Genomic DNA, 19,088 nt, shown 5'->3' on the forward strand with positions numbered 1-19,088 from the left:
TTCAAAGTAGCCACCCTTTGCCTTGATAACAGCTTTGCACACTCTTGACGTTCTCTTAACCAGCTTCATGAGGTAGTCATCTGGAATGCATTTTAATGAACAGGTGTGCCTTGTTAAACGTTAATTTGAGGAATTTCTTTCCTTAAAGCGTTTGAGCCAATCAATTGTGTTGTGACAAGGTAGGGGTGGTATGCAGAAGATTGCCCTATTTGGGGGGAAAATGCCATTTTATGGGAAGTTCAGTTCAATAAAGCAAAGAGAAATGACAGTCCATCATTACTTTAAGACATGAAGATCAGTCTATCAGGAAAATGTCAAGAACAGCATGCGCTATGATGGAACTGGCTCTCATGAGGACCGCCACAGGAAAGGAAAACCCAGAGTTACCAGGGTGTTGAAGGGTGCCAAAGCAAACAACCAAAAAGCCACAAGACTACCACAACAGAAATCAAATAAAGGTGTCTGCATGGAGAGAGTCTCTCCAATGACTGTGGAAGAGGTGTTTTTATCATGGGACACACCCGGGCCCAGGTGTTTCCCATGTAGCTGACGACCCTCCCAACTCCGCCCAGCGGCATCCTAATAAGGAAACAGAGTGGGAGGGTCGTCACACAAGTAACAGACACATCTCAACATACACTGTTCAGAGGAGACTGCATGAAACAGGCCTTCATGGTCGAATTTCTGCAAAAAAAAACACTACTAAAGGACACCAATAAGAAGAGACTTGCTTGGGCCAAGAAACACAAGAAATAGACTTTAGACCAGTGGAAATCTGTCCTTTGGTCTGATCAGTCCAAATTTGAGATTTTGGTTCCAACCGCCGTGTCTTTGTGAGACGCAGAGTAGGTGAACGGATGATCTCCGCATATGTAGTTCCCAGCCTGAATCATGGCGGAGGAGGTGTGATGGTGTGGGGGTGCATTGCTGCTGACACTGTCTGTGATTTATTTAGAATTCAACCACACTTAACCAGCATGGCTACCACAGCATTCTGCAGCGATCCGCCATCCCATTTAGTTTGTGTTTAGTGGAAGTATAATTTGTTTTCAACAGGACAATGACCCAACACACCTCTAGGCTGTGTAAGGGCTATTTGACCAAGAAGGAGAGTGATGGAGTGCTGCATCAGATGACCTGGTCCACAATCACCCGACCTCAACCCAATTGAGATGGTTTGGGATGAGTTGGACCGCAGTGAAGGAAAAGCAGCCAACAAGTGCTCAGCATATGTGGGAACTCCTTCAAGACTGTTGGAAAAGCATTCCAGGTGAAGCTGTTTGAGAGAATGCCAAAAGTGTACAAAGCTGACATCAAGGCAATGGGTGGAAACTTTGAAGAATCTCAAATATAAAATATATATTAATTTGTTAATTGAGGATAAAACGTATCGTTGCTCAGCGGCCATTGGACACATTAAGTTGGAAATCGCAAATTCAACAATGAGTGGTTTGGAAGGAATCAGTCGCTAACTGCAAGAATTGCAAAGCAGTCATTAGCCTGCTATTCACTGGAGTGGCTGTGTAGTCCCAAGTCTAAGATTAAGGGTCTCTTTTCAATCAACATTGGCCATGCTGTCAGTGAAGCATGATTTGTGCAGCGCTCAAAACAACTGTTAACTCGGAACTGCAAAATCTGACTTTAGTAAGTTCAAGACAACTGGGAACTCGGGAAAAATGATCTACGACTAGGAAAATACATTTTGAACTTTCATCCAGCTCGGAATTGTAAATTCAGAACTCAGGCCTCATTCTAGAGCTACGTCCTGAAGATCACTGATGTCATCATGATTCATGCTTTTTTTGTTGTTGAGTTCCCAGTTTTCTTGAATGCACCATGAATCCAGAAAATGCCAGACTTTGATGACAAAGTTTGGTGACAAAATTTGCCCACGATGGACTGCCGCGCCACCTTCCTGTTCAAGTGAGCACAGCACAACAAGGTGAGTCCAAAAATGTCTTGTATGCTGCTACATAAATTAAGTAATATGGCAGGGAGATATATATATACCGTAGCTAAGAAAGTAAGCTGTTAGTAGCCCATGTGCCTCACCGAATGAATGAACTATTTTGCTGCCAGACAAGGCTTTGCTGATAGCCAGGTATAGCAGTGGTAAGGTGTTGGGACAGCTTTATGTAGGCTCGAACAGTTTGTGGGCACCGTCTTTCACCCTTATAGTGCAATTCATGTATTGTTTAGTGTTGTGTAGTGGCTTTGTTGGCATGCATCCAACATTTTATTTTCTTTGTCTCACCAAGATTTACAAGCTAAAATCGCCACTGATCATATTCCCTCAATCATATCCCCCTCTATCATATTCCCCTCTATCATATTCCACTCTATCATATTCCTCTATATTATTCCTCTCTCTCATATTCCCCTCTATCAATTTCCTCTCTATTATATTAATCTATAAAGTTTACCCCTCTGTCATGTTCCCCTCTATCATTTTCCTTTCTATCATATTCCCCTCTATCATATTCCCTTCTTTCAAATTCCTCTATATCATGTTCCCCTCTATCAAATTCCCTCTATCATATTCCTCTCTATCATATGTTAAGGCCCGACGCCGGAGATGAGAAGCAGGTATGGGGAGTTAAACATTTAATCGGGAACAGACCGAACAAGACAGGAACCGTGTCAACACACGGGTAAACAAGGACATATGACAATGAATGCATAAGCAGGGAACAGAGTTTGGAACACGACAGATATGGGGAAGGTAATGACAGAGGTGATTTAGTCCAGGTGGGGTCCAATAATCGCTGAAGCGCGTGACGGTGGGAAGGCAGGTGTGCGTAATGATGACGGCAGAAGTGAGCAATGCTGGGGAGCCTGGCACCCTCGAGATACAGGGGGGAAGACAGGGAGCAGGTGTGACACATATTACACTCTATTATATTCCCCTCTATCATATTCCCCTCTATCATATTCCTCTCTATTATATTGAACTCTATCATATTCCCCTCTATAATATTCCCCTCTATCATATTCAACTCTATCATATTCCCTGTATCATATTCAACTCTATCATAATCCCTGTATCAAATTCCCCTCTATCAATTTCCTCTCTATCATATTCATCTCTATCATATTCCCTCTATCATATTGCGCTCTATCATATTCCTTATATATCATATTCCCCTCTATCATATTCAACTCTATCAAACTCCCTGTATCATATTCCTTATATATCAAATTCCCTATATTTTATTCCTTTTCTATCATATTCCTCTCTATTATATTCAACTCTATCATATTCCTCTCTATTATATTCAACTCTATCATATTCCTCTCTATCATATTCCCCTCTATCATATTCAACTCTATCAAATTCCCTGTATCATATTCCTTATATATCAAATTCCCCTCTATCATATTCATCTCTATCATATTTCTCTCTATCATATTCCCCTCTATCATATTCAACTCTATCAAATTCCCTGTATCATATTCCTTATATATCAAATTCCCCTCTATCATATTCATCTCTATCATATTCCTCTCTATCAAATCCCCTCTATCATATTCCCCTCTATCATATTCCCCTCTATCAAATCCCCTCTATCATATTCCCCTCTATCATATTCATCTCTATCATATTCCCTCTATCATATTCCTCTCTATCAAACTCCCCTCTATCATATTCCCCTCTATCATATTCCTTATATATCATATTCCCCTCCAACATATTACACTCTATCAAATTCCCTCTATCATATTCCCCTTTATCATATTCTTCTCTATCAAATCCCCTCTATCATATGTTAAGACCCAATCCCGGAGATGAGAAGCAGGTACGGGGAGTCAAACATTTAATCGGGAACAGACATAGAACAAGACAGTAACATTGTCAGCACACGGGTAAACAATGACATATGACAATCAGTTCAGAAGCAGGGATCAGAGCGGGGAACCTGACAGATATGGGGAAGGTAATGACAGAGGTGATTTAGTCCAGGTGAGTCCAATAATTGCTGATGCGCGTGACGGGGGAAGGCAGGTGTGTGTAATGATGATGGCAGGAGCGAGCAATGCTGGGGAGCCTGGCGCCCTCGAGATACAGGGGGGAAGATCGAGAGCAGGAGTGACACATATTACACTCTATTATGTTCCCCTCTATAATATTCCCCTCTATCATATTCCTCTATATAACTTTCCCCTCTATCATATTCCTCTCTTTCAAATTCCCCTCTATCATATTCCTCTCTGTCATGTTACCCTCTATCATATTCTTTATATATCATGTCATGACGTTGGCCTGTGGGTAAGGTTTATGACCCCCCATAAATACCTTTCTCCCTTCCCCTCTCTTTCTGAACCTACTGAAGGACTGCTGTCCTGAAGGACTGCTGTCCTGTTAAATATAGAGAGTCTGGGAACATCAAACAAATGGGGAAAGGAACCATATTTTGGTAATAAAACCAGTTGGAAATATGCTTTGGAACGTAATGAGTATGGATGTCAGTTCGGTTGTCATCTGAGACATTATGACTGATGACAGGACGACATAAACTGTACCTGGGAAAGTATACACCCTCTAGTTATCAGAGTCACATGGAATTGTTATGCAATTGAAATGTTTGATATTGAAATTGTTTGTTAGGAGATTAAATGTAATTTTAGCTTCCAAATGAGAGAATTGGGTTTTCATAAGGAAAGTGCCCTGCTTGATCAGTGGCCCACCCCTGTGAAGAGACAGGGGTTATAAACGATGAAACACATCCTTCCCCCTCTCCACTATATAAGCCTTTGATGAAAAGATAACCACATGTTCCAGTACTTGAGGTCTGCAGCCTCTACGTTAGAAGGACACACGTCAAGTACAGAACTAAGCCAACCTCGGTGTGAGCTTTGGTGGCGAATGGTATGAACTTTGAGCTTAATCACTACAGAAGTGATACTTCCTAGCCGTTGAGTTAGCAGCGGCCGCTGAAGACGTGGGCTAGGAAAGGACGGACGACGGATCCAGTCTAACAAACAGACGAAAATACCACCACGTATCCAATTTACCACCAGAGACATTCTTCCGAGGACAGGAAGATCTGTTGGCCAACCCGGCTAGCATCTACGACCAATCTACCGAAGCGCAGCTCAGAGTAAATATTTATTGCATTTTCCTTTTCCAAATGGGCGGTCATTTAGAATGCATAAGATAATGTATTAACGATAGCATAGCTGCTGTTTCTTTGTTCCTAAGTCTTCCCGCTCTTTGACTCAAGCCCAACCCCCTTTCTTTGTGTAACCAGCTTTCATACAGGTTCCGTCCACCAGGGATGTTTTCTGTATGACATCATTTGTATTCTGTGTATTTGTAATTCTGTGTGATTGGTTTAGGTATTTAGTAAATAAATAATTAAACCCAATTTTGTATTGCTGATTCAACTTGTTAGCCAGGGTTCGTGAAGATAACCAAGAATTTACAACTTTCATTATGAGACTGAAAATAAGATGATTAAGATGACGGCTATCGATGTAAAAGATTACTAAGTATTTTAAGAGTTTATTCGGAAGATAACGGCTCTATAAACGTTCTTCCGTGGTGCCCCGACTTTCTAGTTAATTACATTTACATGATTAGCTTAATCAGGTGATATTAATTACAGAGAAAGGATTTTATAGAATAGCATGAAATATCACTTAATCTGGCATAGCCAAAGACACGACAATCATATTCCCTTTATCATTTCCCTCTATTTCATTTTCCCCTCTATCATATTCCCCTCTTATAACATTCCTCTATATCATATTCCTCTATGTCATATTCCCTCTCTGGCTGCTTCGAGTGATGTATTGTTGTCTCTACCTTCTTGTCTTGTTTGCTGTTGTCTGTGCCCAACAATGTTTGTGCCCTGTTTTGTGCTGCTGACATGTTGTGTTGCCTCCATGTTGTTGTCATGTTGTGTTGCTAACATGTTGTGTTGTAATGTGTTGCTGCCATGCTATGTTGTCGTCTTAGGTCTCTCATGACGTAGTGTTGTGTTGTCTCTCTTGTCGTGATGTGTGTGTTGTCCTGTATTTTAATTTAATGTATTTATATTTTTAATCCCAGCCCCCATCCCCACAGGAAGGCTTTTGCCTTTTGGAAGGCCGTCATTGCATATAAGAATTTGTTCTTAACTGACTTGCCTAGTAAAATAAAGGTTAAATGAAATAAAAAAATAAAACATCATATTCCCCTCTATCATATTCCCCTTTATCATATTCCTCTCTATCATATCCCCTGTATCATTTTCCTCAGTATCATAATCCTCTCTATCATTTTACCCTCTATCATATTCCTCATATATCATATTCCTCTCTGTCATATTCCTCTGTATTTTATTTCCCTCTATCATATTCCCCTATTTCATATTCCCCTCATCATTTCCCTCTATTTCATATTCTCCTCTTATTACATTCCTCTATATCATATTCCTCTATATCATATTCCTCTGTCATATTCCTCTCTATTGTATTCCTCTATTATATTCCTCTATATCATATTCCCTCTATCATATTCCTCTATCGTATTCCTCTATCATATTCCCTCTATGGCTGCTTTGCGTGTTGTATTGTTGTCTCTACCTTCTTGTCTTGTTTGCTGTTGTCTGTACCCAACAATGTTCGTGCCCTGTATTGTCCTGCTAACATGTTGTGTTGCGGCCGTGTTGTTTTTGCCTCCATGTTGTGATCATGTTGTGTTGCAAACATGTTGTGTTGTCATGTGTTGCTGCCATGTTGTGTTGATGCCATGTTGTGTTGCCTCCATGTTGTTGTCATGTTGTGTTGCTAACATGTTGTGTTGTCATGTGTTGCTGCCATGCTATGTTGTTGTGTTAGGTCTCTCATTATTTAGTGTTGTGTTGTCTTTCTTGTAGTGATGTGTGTTCTGTCCTATATTTTAACTATTTAATATATTTATATTTTTAATCCCAGAAAGCCTTTTGCTTTTTGGTAGGCCGCCATTGTAAATAGCAATTTGTTCTTAACTGACTTGCCTAATAAAATGAAGGTTAAATTAAATAAATTAATAAAATATCATAATCCTCTCTATCATATTCCTCTGTATCACGTTCCTACTATCAGATTCCCCTCTATCATATTCCTCTCTATCATATTCCTCTCTATCATATTCCCCTCTATCATATTCCCCTCTATCATATTACTCTCTATCATATTCCTCTCTAACATATTCCTCTCTACCCTCCATCCACTCCCCCTCCCTTTCCCTCCTCCTCATCTCAGCACAGCTCCACTCCATCGGGTAGATTTGGAATTCAACATTTTAACATTGCAACACTCCCCAGATTTGTGAAAAGTAAACATTGTGTGTTTATACTGTGTTATACAGTATGCCTTGACAAAAATTAAACAGAGAGTAAACCTTATTTATTGATTTTTTTTATTCCTTTTTTCAATGCATACAAAAATAAAGTTTCCCTCCCTGCTCTCTCTCTCTATTACCCAGTCTACTCATCCATCTTCAAGCTTTCATCCCTTCCCTGCTCTTCTATCACCCTCTCAGTTCCACCTCCAACTGGCTCACTCTTTTTCTTCTTCTCCAGTCTCTTCCTCTCCTCTTTCCTCATCTTTTCTCTCTTCTTCTCCTCCTTTTCTTGAATCTTTCTCTCCATCTCCAGGAACTCAGCTTGAGCTTTCTCTCTCTTTTTCAGCTCCTCAGAACACTTCTTCTCTTTCTTAATCCTGTCTTTCATCATGTCATTATGTATCTTCATCAGCCCCTCTAACCTCTTTTTCTCTGCCTTGTCCTCCTCTTTTCTTTCCTTCTCTCTCTTTTTCTGTTCTAACTTCTCCCTCTTTTTCTCAGCCTTCATGACTTTCTTCTGCTCTTTCTCTCTCTCTTTCATCTCTTTCTTCTCCCTCTTTTTTTGCTCCTCCTCCTTGTTTTTCATCTCCTTTCTCTCTTTCTCGTCATCTTTCAACTTCTTATTCAGTTTCTTTCTTTCCTCTTTTCTATCCATCTTCAAAAACGGGATTTTCTGCATGTGGTTCCTGACCAGAAAGCCCACTCTTCCCAGGATGGTCTCTGCTCTCTCTGATGAAACCATCCCATTGGAGCTCTTGGAATGGGCACAGTCCGCATCACACTTCAACCCCTCCCTCGGTCTCACCTCCTCCTTGACGCTCCTCTCTTCACTCTCAATGTCAATGCCTATCCAATAATCCTGACAGGAAGACATTGATTCTAGATGTAATATTGTTCCAATGTGGCACATTCAATACACATTTGAGTGATCAACATACAATGATGGCCTCATGGGGCACACAATTTGGAGGACAGTAATTAAGGTCATTTGTTTTTTGTATCCCCATTATATATTCCAAAACCCATAAATGTTAACCCTAGTGAGGGGTGATGTTTCATACTATGAGCAAAGAGCAGCAAGTTTGGGTCAATTCCAGTCAATTCAAGAAGAACTCTAAAATTCCAATTCTCTTCAATGCTTTGAATTGAAATGGAACTGACCCCCAACCCTGTAAAGTAGTAGTGTAAAATAGGACACCTACCTTTGTCTCTTCCAAGGTCCAGGTCCTGGGTTCATCATTGTGGGTTTCCAGAGTTAAGTTAGCATCTGGGTCCAGCTGGTGAGCGTGAGGGCAGAGATACACCTCCTTAGTAGTGCCCCTCCCTTTCTGATCTGGCTCGTTGTGGTCTTTGTCATGGATGCATGCCAGGCTTGGAGGAAGTGGTAGGACAGGGTTTGCATCACCTGTCAGTTCCTCTCTCTTAACAGTGGATGAAACTGCACTTGCCTCTGTGTCAACTAAGCGCTCTGTGTTGTCCTCAACTGTCTCCTCTGGCTGTGGGTACAGGGCAGCCTTAGAGGCAGTGCTGTGGGTGCAGGAGGACTTTTACCAGCCAAAAACTCCTCTTGGAGGACAGTGGACACGGAAGCGGCTGCTTCACTGGCAACTGGACACTTGCTGGTGCCCTCTACTGCCTCCTCTGGCAGTTTGTAGTCATTGTCAAAGACAAGTGGCAGACTTGAAGGCAGCACTGAGGGAAGACGTGTAGCTGCTGATGGATTCTGTTTATTAGCAACTGATGCCTCTGTGGCGACTGAGCACTCAGTATCGTCCTCTAACGTCTCCTCTGGCTGCTTATGGTCATTGTCCAAAATGTGTGACAAGCTTGGAGGCAGCCTTGGAGCAGGGCTTTTATCACCCAACAGGTCCTCTCCCTGGACAATGGATGTGCCTACAGTGATCTCTGTGGCAAGGGAGGACTCATTGGCGTCCTCTTTTTTCTCCTTGGTCAGTTTGTGGTCAGAGTCACGGATACATGGCGAGCTTGGAGGCAGTGCTCCAGGGTCAGGAGGGCTTTGATCAGCTGCCATGTCCTCCTTTAGGTGAGTGGACACATCATTGGTTGTTCCACTGGCAACTGGACACTTGTTGGTTCCCTCTACTGCCGACCCCGGCAGTTTGTAGTCAATGTCAAAGACACGTGACAGACTTGGAGGCAGCATTGGGACAGGGCGTTTAGCTGCTGATCTGCCCACTCCATCAACAGTAGCTGTACCTGAAGTGTTCTCTGTAGCACCTGAGACCTCATAGGCATCCTCTACTGTCTGCTCTGGTGGCATGAAGTCACCGTCAAAGACTGATGGCAGGCATGGAGTCAGCACTGAAAGAAGACTTCTAGCTGCCCATCGGTTCTCTCTCTTGACAGTGGCCGTGCCTGCAGTAGCCTCTTTGGCAACTCGGTACTCTGTGGCTAAAACAGCAGGCTGGGAGGTTTCCGGGACATTGAATGATTTGCCAATGAACCGCTGAGCCAGTGGTGGGAGGGAGAAAGGATAGAATCTGTCCTCTTCCTTGATATTAGATTTTGCCACTGGAGCAACTGAGACCTCAGTGGTTCCCTCTAATGTCTGCTGTGGTGGCATGGAGTCATCGTTAAAGAAGTGTGGCAGGTATCGATGCAGCATTGAGGAAAGATGTGTATCTGTCGATAAGTCCTCTCTTTTACCAGTACGTACATCTGCAGTGGCCTCTGTGGCAACTGGGCACTCAGCAGGGACAAAGTATGAAAATACAATGAACCGCTGTGCCTCCTGAGCGCGTATGGCCAATTGAGAGGGGGGATGTAACATGGTTGGTATAGGCCTCCGATTGGTGAAAGCCAGTGGTGGGAGGGAGTCAATACAGGGAGCCATGAACTCAGTGAGTGGACGGTTTGTCACATCTCTCACATTCTACGGGAGAAAAAAAACAGACATGTTGAAAGTGATCACATTCAGTACATAGATACTTTATGAGTCAATGCTATTTACTTATACATCACATATACAGTGCCTTCGGAAAGTTTTCAGACCACTTCACTTTTCCCACATTTTGTTACCTTACAGCCTTATTCTAAAATTGATTCAATCATTTTTTCCCCTCATCAATGTACACACAATACCCCATAATGACAAAGCAAAAACAGAATTGTTCCAAATTCATCACACATTTCTTTTGAAATATCACATTTACATAAGTATTCAGACCCTTCACTCAGTACTTTGTTGAAGCACCTTTGGCAGCGATTACAGCAGAGAATATTTTTGGGTATCACTACAAACTTGTGCTTCGGGAATTCTCCCTTTCTTCTCTAAAGATCCTCTCAAGCTAAGTTAGGTTGGATGGGGAGCGTTGCTGCACAGCTATATTCAGGTCTCTCCAGAAATGTTCGATCCGGTTCAATTCCAGACTCTGGCTGGGCCACTCAAGGACATTCAGAGACTTGTCCTGAAGCCACTCCGGCATTGTCTTGGCTTTGTACTTAGGGTCATTGTTTTATTGGAAGGTGACCCTTCGCCCAAGTCTGAGGTCCTGAGCATTCTGGAGCAGGTTTTCATCAAGGATCTCTCTGTACTTTGCTCTGTTCATCTTTGCCTCGATCCTGACTAGTCTCCCATTCCCTGCCGCTGAAAAACATCCCCACAGCATGATGCTGGCACCACCATGCCTCACCGTAGGGATGGTGGCAGATTTCCTCCAGACTTGGCATTCAGGCAAAAGAGTTCAATATTGATTACATCAGACTAGAGCATCTTGTTTCTCATGGTCTGAGAGCCTTTAGGTGCCTTTTGGCAAACTCCAAGCGGACTGTCATGTGCCTTTAACTGAGGAGTGGCTTCCATCTGGCCACTCTACCTTAAAGGCCTGATTGGTGGAGTGCTGCAGAGATGGTTGTCCTTCTGGAAGGTTCTCCCGTCTCCACAGAGGAACTCTAGAGCTTTGTCAGAGTCACCATCGGGCTCTGGTCACCTCCCTGACCAAGGCCCTTCTCCCCCGATTGCTCAGCTTGGCCAGCTCTAGGAAGAGTCTTGGTGGTTCCAAACTTCTTCCATTTAAGAATGATGGAGGCCACTGTGTTGTTGGGGACCTTCAATGTTGCACAGAGTTTTTGGTACCCTTCCCCAGATCTGTGCATCGACACAATCCTATCTCGGAGCTCTACAGACAATTCCTTCGACCTCATGGCTTTGTTTTTGCTCTGACATGCACTGTCTGCTGTGGGACCTTATATAGTCAGGTGTGTGCCTTTCCAAATCATGTTCAATCAGTTGAATTTACAACAGGTGGATTCCAATCACAAAATATCTCAAGGATAATCAGTAGAAACATGATTAACATGAGCTCAATTTCCAGTCTCATGGTAAAGAGTCTGAATACTTATGTAAAACAGGTATTTCAACATTTCTACAAACCGGTTTTCACTTTGTCAATATGGGGTATTGTTTGTAGATTGCTGAGAATTTGCATTTATTTCATCAATTTTCAAATCAGGCTGTTACGTAACAAAAGGTGGAAAAAGTCAAGGTGTCCGAATACTTTCCGAAGGCACTGTATATATCTAGTGTCCTCTCAGATGCTCTGCACCAGTCTGTACCAACCCTGGGTCTTCTAGCCAATGACTCAACTAAGTGTAAAAATACATGCACCACACCCAGCATAACATTTGACATTTTAGACATTTAGCAGATGCTTTTGTCCAGAACGACTTACAGTTAGTGCATTCAACTTAAGGTAACTAGGTGGGACAACCATATAATCCTGATATGAAGGTCTACGAGAGATCGCTTGGTCTAGTTTTTTAAAGACAAGACAACCACAAGAACTGAGGACTATGTACATAACAATACTCAAACAGAGAGACAGACACGATACAACACAAGAAAAGATATCAGACAAAATATTGTTAGCTTACATTCCATGGCATATCGCACATTTTGCCCGTATATTGACATATATTTGATTCAATCAATATTATTCAATAGAACTCTAGAAAACTTTGTCAAAGTTGGTCTTGTTACCTCCTCAATCAGGCTTGGCATTTTCCTCGTCTCAAACCAAATCCTCTTCATTTCCTTCTCCTGCTCCCTCTGGATCTGCCACACCAGAGCCAACCTGACTCCCAGCTCCATCACGTAGTCTGTCTGGATCACCCTTTCCTTCAACTGACACTCAGCCCTCCTCTGTGTCAGCGTTGAACCCTCCATGTCTTCCTCCTAGCTAACAATAACTCTGGAAAATACATAACGTTGTAGTAAGTGTAGTGTTGCTCACCAAAGAATAATGCATCTCTTTACAATATGCACACATTTTCTTCCCGTTTACTTACAATGAAGGAAGTCACAATCCTGATCCAGAGATGATTACGCAATAGGCCTATCTGATTTACTAGTAAAAAGTTGGCTACTGGAAAAGTGACCAAGTTCAAATGAATCGATTTTGGCTGTTCCTATCATTATGTGCTCAATATCCTTTATGACATCATCATTGTGATGAAAGCTGTTGCCATTGGAGATGACAAAGCACAACACAGACTTTAAAAAGCACACTTCAGGCTCTCTCTGTACCTTACTATTGAGCCTTATTCAACCCCTCATGTATCGCCACTCCATATTGGGCCTGGTTCTCACAAACCACACTAATCACTTATATCATATCATTCAAAACGTTTTTGGGGGGGTAGAAAATCACTCTATCCATGCAGGACCTAACTTGTACAGTTTCATCTATTTTAAACATTCCAGTCTTCTCTTTGAGTGCCTCTGAGTGTACCTCAATTATAGAGGTCTATCAATTCAACCATTTGAAAGGGATAACCATTCAATCAAGAAAAGCAGATTTTTATAAAAAATGTAGCAGCTACAAATTAGGTAGACCTACTTGTTTTTTACACTACCTACACTTTTGGTACATATCTATTGAGATAATTGATTACAACTTGTGTTGGTGATTAACACAGAGAGAGGGTTATCTTTCATCAATATAATGCAATTGCCATTAGGCAGGCTCACTACAACAACTAACATGCCATCTCAGGTGTCAGGATGAACAATTTTATCACACAAAAAGAGGTATTCAAGCAAACTGTCTCCCTCCAACAGTTTCAACAGATTGTATGTTAGGCCTGTTAGTAATTTGAAAAGTAGTTATTCTACAGGAACATAGTTATACAGTAAGTTATATTACAACCTACCTCTCAAGTAAGCAGCGTGGTCTCTCTCTAATGAAATAGGACATTAATAATCTGTCAGTGGTTAGTTGAATCAGTCTCTTTGCACTGTTCTGTTTGTCTGTACAACAGCTAACCTCCTAGAATCAGAATCTTGTGATGTCACAATGAAGGCCTCATTGCCATGACAACCAACAGAAGCTCTCATGTGTAATCAAATGCTGGAACAATTCACCTTTTTTAACCTATGCAGCAGTCATACCAAATATTTACATTGAATCCATGTAACCACAATTTTTATTCAAATAAAATACTCTACCTCATTTCAAATGGTTGACCATTCGTAATACAGGTGTTTTGCCTATTTCAAAGTGAATATGTTTTAGATATCACAACTAGCATCCAGGTTTACTAGGTTATTTGTTTGATCTCAGCCTACCACTAATGTAAATGTTTCTCATCATCCTCTTCATCATTAATATAATATTTAGGCTACCTTACTACAGTAAAACAAGTCTTCCATAGACTATGACACCTCAGTAACATAGTTCCAACAAAGAAATGAGGGTTCAAGAAAATATCTCTCTTCAACGGCCTCAGCTATTAGCCAAATGATCAACAAGGTCAAATGCAGCACTACAATCAAGAAGCAGCTCACCCACAAGTTTATCTTGGTCAAGTGACCTGAGCCATTGATGGGTTAAATCAACTAGAGCTGTTGCAGTTGAGGGATCTTTACGGTAGGCATGCTGGTAGAGAAATAAGATGTGCTGGATGTGTAATTATCTAGGCCTAAAACATTTGGTTGAAGAGTAGGTGTCCCTGAATTCTTGTATTGTAGTTCAATAAATTATTAATTAAGGAAATCAATATCAGCTGACAATTGAACAGAAGTTTTAGACCTGCCAGCAGGTCCCTTTGTTTAAAAACGTGTTTGAAATGTTTCTTATCCATGTCTTTCCAGTTGATCTAACCAATCAGACTCAAAAGCATCACACATTCCTCCATTCATTCCCATCTATCATATTCCTGGGGCTTAGCCCCACATTTTTAGCAAAAAACTGGCTGTCCTGTTTTGCATGTTATTTTGACATTAATACATGTCACATATCAGTTTGCAAACAATGTAAAATATATATACAGTATCAGTCAAAAGTTTGGACACACCTACTCATTCAAGGTTTATTTTCTCTTTTTTTTCTACATTGTAGAATCATAGAGAAGACATCAAAACTATGAAATAACACATATGGAATAATGTAGTAAGAAAAAAAGGGTTAAACAAATTAAAATATGTTTTATATTAGAGATTCTTCAAAGTAGCCACCCTTTGCCTTGATAACAGCTTTGCACACTCTTGGCGTTCTCTTAACCAGCTTCATGAGGTAGTCATCTGGAATGCATTTTAATGAACAGGTGTGCGTTGTTAAAAGTTAATTTGAGGAATTTCTTTCCTTAATGCGTTTGAGCCAATCAATTGTGTTGTGACAAGGTAGTGGTGGTATACAGAAGATAGCCCTATTTGGGGAAAAATTTCCATTTTATGGCAAGTTCAGTTCAATAAAGCAAAGAGAAATGACAGTCCATCATTACTTTAAGACATGAAGATCAGTCAATCAGGAAAATGTCAAGAACATCAAGCGCTATGATGGAACTGGCTCTCATGAGGACCGCCACAGGAAAGGAAGACCCAGCGTTACCTCTGCTGCAGAGGATAAGTTCATTAGAGTTACCAGCCTCATAAATTGCAGCCCAAATAAATGCTTCACAGAGTTCAAGTAACAGACACATCTCAACATCAACTGTCCAGAGGAGACTGCATGAATCAGGCCTTCATGGTCGAATGTCTGCAACGAAACCACTACTAAATGACACCAATAAGAAGAAGAGACTTGCTTGGGCCAAGAAACACAAGAAATAGACTTTAGACCAGTGGAAATCTGTCCTTTGGTCTGATCAGTCCAAATTTGAGATTTGGTTCCAACCGCCGTGTCTTTGTGAGACGCAGATTAGGTGAACGGATGATCTCCGCATATGTGATTCCCAGCCTGAATCATGGAGGAGGAGGTGTGATGGTGTGGGGGTGCATTGCTGGTGACACTGTCTGCGATTTATTTAGAATTCAACCATTCTTACAAGCATGGCTACCACAGCATTCTGCAGCGATCCGCCATCCCATTTAGTTTGTGTTTAGTGGAACTATAATTTGTTTTCAACAGCACAATGACCTAACACCTCTAGGCTGTGTAAGGGCTATTTGACCAAGAAGGAGAGTGATGGAGTGCTGCATCAGATGACCTGGTCCACAATCACCCGACCTCAACCCAATTGAGATGGTTTGGGATGAGTTGGACCGCAGAGTGAAGGAAAAGCAGCCAACAAGTGCTCAGCATATATGGGAACTCCTTCAAGACTGTTGGAAAAGCATTCCAGGTGAAGCTGTTTGAGAGAATGCCAAAAGTGTACAAAGTTGACATCAAGGCAACGGGTGGAAACTTTGAAGAGTCTCAAATATAAAATATATTTCGATTTGTTAATTATAGATAAAACGTATCGTTGCTCAACGGCCATTGGACATTATCATCAAGTTGGAAATCGCAAATTCAACAATGAGTGGTTTGGAAGGAATCAGTCGCTAACTGCAAGAATTGCAATGCAGTCATTAGCCTGCTATTCACTGGAGTGGCTGTGTAGTCCCAGATCTAAAATTAAGGGTCTCTTTTCCTAGTTCAAAATTATAAACAATCAACATTGGCCATGCTGTCAGTGAGGCATGATTTGTGCAGCGCTCTAAACAACTGTTAACTCGGAACTGCAAAATCTGACTTTAGTAAGTTCAAGACAACTGGGAACTCGGGAAAAATGATCTACGACTGGGAAAATACATTTTGAACTTTCATCCAGCTCGGAATTGTAAATTCGGAAGTCAGGCCTCATTCTAGAGCTACGTCCTGAAGATCACTGACGTCATCATGATTCATGCTTTTTGTTGTTGTTGAGTTCCCAGTTTTCTTGAATGCACCATGAATCCAGAAAATGCCAGACTTTGATGACAAAGTTTGGTGACAAAATTTGCCGAAGATGGACCGCCGCGCCACCTTCCTGTTCAAGTGAGCACAGCACAACAAGGTGAGTCCAAAAATGTCTTGTATGCTGCTACATAAATTAAGTAATATGGCAGGGAGCTATATATATACCGTAGCTAAGAAAGTAAGCTGTTAGTAGCCCATGTGCCTCACCGAATGAATGAACTATTTCGCTGCCAGACAAGGCTCAGCTGATAGCCAGGTATAGCAGTGGTAAGGTGTTGGGACAGCTTTATGTAGGCTCGAACAGTTTGTGGGCACCGTTTTTCACCCTTATAGTGCAATTCATGTATTGTTTAGTGTTGTGTAGTGGCTTTGTTGGCATGCATCCAACATTTTTTTTTCTTTGCCCCACCAAGATTTACAAGCTGAAATCGCCTGTCACGTCCTGACCATAGTAAGTGGTTATTTTCTATGGTAGAGTAGGTCAGGGCGTGTGTTTTTCTAGGTTTTCTATTTCTATGTTTTAGTTCTAGGTTTTCTATTTCTATGTTGTTGTTTTTTGGGTTGATCTCCAATTGAAGGCAGCTGGTCCTCGTTGCCTCTGATTGGAGATCATATTTAAGTAGGGGTTTTTCTTCCTGGGTTTTTGTGGGTAGTTGCATTCTGTTTAGTCTCTGTACCTGACAGAACTGTAAGTCGATCGTTTCCATTTGTTATTTTGTTATTAGTGTTTTGAGTTAATAAATATCATCATGAGCACTCAACACGCTGTGTTTTGGTCCCCTCTATACCATGCCCGTTACATCGCCACTGATCATATTCCCATCTATCATATTCCTCTCTATGATATTCCCACTATAATATTCCTCTCTATCCTATTACCCTTTATCATATTCCCTATATATCATATTCCCCTCTATCATATTACACTCTATCATATTCCATCTATCATATTCCTTATATATCATATTCTCCTCCATAATATTCAACTCTATCAAATTCCCTCTATCATATTCCCCTCTATCATATTCATCACTACCATATTCCTCTCTATCATATTCCCCTCTATCATATTCATCACTACCATATTCCTCTCTATCATATTCCTCTCTATCACATTCACCTCTGTCATATTCCTCTCTATCATATTCCTTTTCTATCATATTCCTTTTCTATCATATTCCCCTCTATCATATTTTAAGGCCCGATCCCGGAGATGAGAAGCAGGTACGGGGAGTCAAACATTTAATCGGGAACAGACATAGAACAAGACAGTAACATTGTCAGCACACGGGTAAACAATGACATATGACAATCAGTTCAGAAGCAGGGATCAGAGCGGGGAACCCAACAGATATTGGGAATGTAATGACAGAGGTTATTTAGTCCAGGTGAGTCCAATAATCGCTGACGGTGGGAAGGCAGGTGTGTGTAATGATGATGGCAGGAGCGAGCAATGCTGGGGATGCTGGCGCCCTGTAGAGACAGGGGGCAGGCGTGACATATATTACACTCTATTATATTCCCCTCTATCATATTCCTCTCTATTATATTTTCCTCTATCATATTCCCCTCTATCATATTTGCTTCTATCATATTCCCTCTATCAAATTCATCTATATAACTTTCCCATCTACCATGTTCCCCTCTATCATATTCCTCTCTATCAAATTCCCCTCTATCATATTCCTCTATATCATATTCCCTATATATCACATTCCCCTCTTTCATATTCCCCTCTACCATATTCCCTCTATAATATTCCCCTCTATCATTTTCTTCTCTATTATATTCTCTCTATCATATTCCCCTCTATCATATTTTTCTCTCTCAATTTCCTGTATCACATCCCTCTATCATATTCCCCTCTATCATATTCCCTCTACCGTATATCTCCATATTATATTCCTCTCTATCATATTCCCTTCAATCACATTCCTCTTGATCAAAATCCTCTTTCATATTTCCCTCTATCATATTCCCCTCTATTATATTCCCCTCTGTCATATTCCTCTCTATTATATTCCTCTCTATCATATTCCCCTCTTTCATATTCTCTCTATCATATTCCCTCTATAATTTTCCAATCTATCATATTACCCTCTATCATATTCGCTATATATCATATTCCCCTCTATCATTTTCGTCTCTATCATATTCCTCTCTATCACATTCCGCTCTGTCATTTTCCTCTCTATCATTTTACCCTCTATCATATTCCTTATATATCATATTCCCCTCTATCATATTCCTCTATCATATTCCCCTCTATTATATTCCCCTCTGTCATATTCCTCTGTATTATATTCCTCTCTATCATATTCCTCTCTATTATATTCCTCTCTATCATATTCCCCTCTTTCATATTCTCTCTATCATATTCCCTCTATAATTTTCCGATCTATCATATTACACTCTATCATTTTCGTCTCTATCATATTCCTCTCTATCACATTCCGCTCTGTCATTTTCCTCTCTATCATTTTACCCTCTATCACATTCCTTATATATCATATTCCCCTCTATCATATTCCCCTCTTATTACATTCCTCTATATTATATTCCTCTGTCATGTTCCTCTCTATTGTTTTCCTCTATATCAT

At 41.0% G+C, this 19,088-nt stretch overlaps 1 protein-coding gene across 2 annotated transcripts; it reads right to left on the reverse strand.

The window, feature by feature from the left end:
- Window positions 1-7,406: 7,406 nt before the first annotated feature.
- Window positions 7,407-13,580, reverse strand: LOC106575414 (uncharacterized). 2 transcript variants are annotated; one of them, XM_045698598.1, is made up of 3 exons: window positions 13,481-13,580; window positions 12,309-12,519; window positions 7,407-10,202 (listed from the first exon to the last, which is right to left on the reverse strand). In XM_045698598.1, the coding sequence occupies exons 2-3, from the start codon at window positions 12,492-12,494 to the stop codon at window positions 8,769-8,771; spliced, it is 1,620 nt and encodes a 539-aa protein (XP_045554554.1). In that variant the 5' UTR covers window positions 12,495-12,519; window positions 13,481-13,580; the 3' UTR covers window positions 7,407-8,768. The 2 variants fall into 2 exon arrangements, with proteins under 2 accessions (XP_045554554.1, XP_045554555.1); XM_045698599.1 differs by lacking the exon at window positions 13,481-13,580 and adding an exon at window positions 12,617-12,704.
- Window positions 13,581-19,088: the final 5,508 nt, after the last annotated feature.

The sequence above is a fragment of the Salmo salar genome, chromosome ssa17 (assembly GCF_905237065.1).
Source record: "Salmo salar chromosome ssa17, Ssal_v3.1, whole genome shotgun sequence".
Classification (NCBI taxonomy): domain Eukaryota; kingdom Metazoa; phylum Chordata; class Actinopteri; order Salmoniformes; family Salmonidae; genus Salmo; species Salmo salar.

Coding starts and splice junctions, on each gene's coding strand:
- LOC106575414 (XM_045698598.1), bottom strand. CDS start 12,494: ATGGAGGGTTCAACGCTGACACAGAGGAGGGCTGAGTGTCAGTTGAAG. Junction 10,203..12,308: donor TGCCAAGCCTGATTGAGGAG/GTAACAAGACCA, acceptor TTTCTCCCGTAG/AATGTGAGAGATGTGACAAA.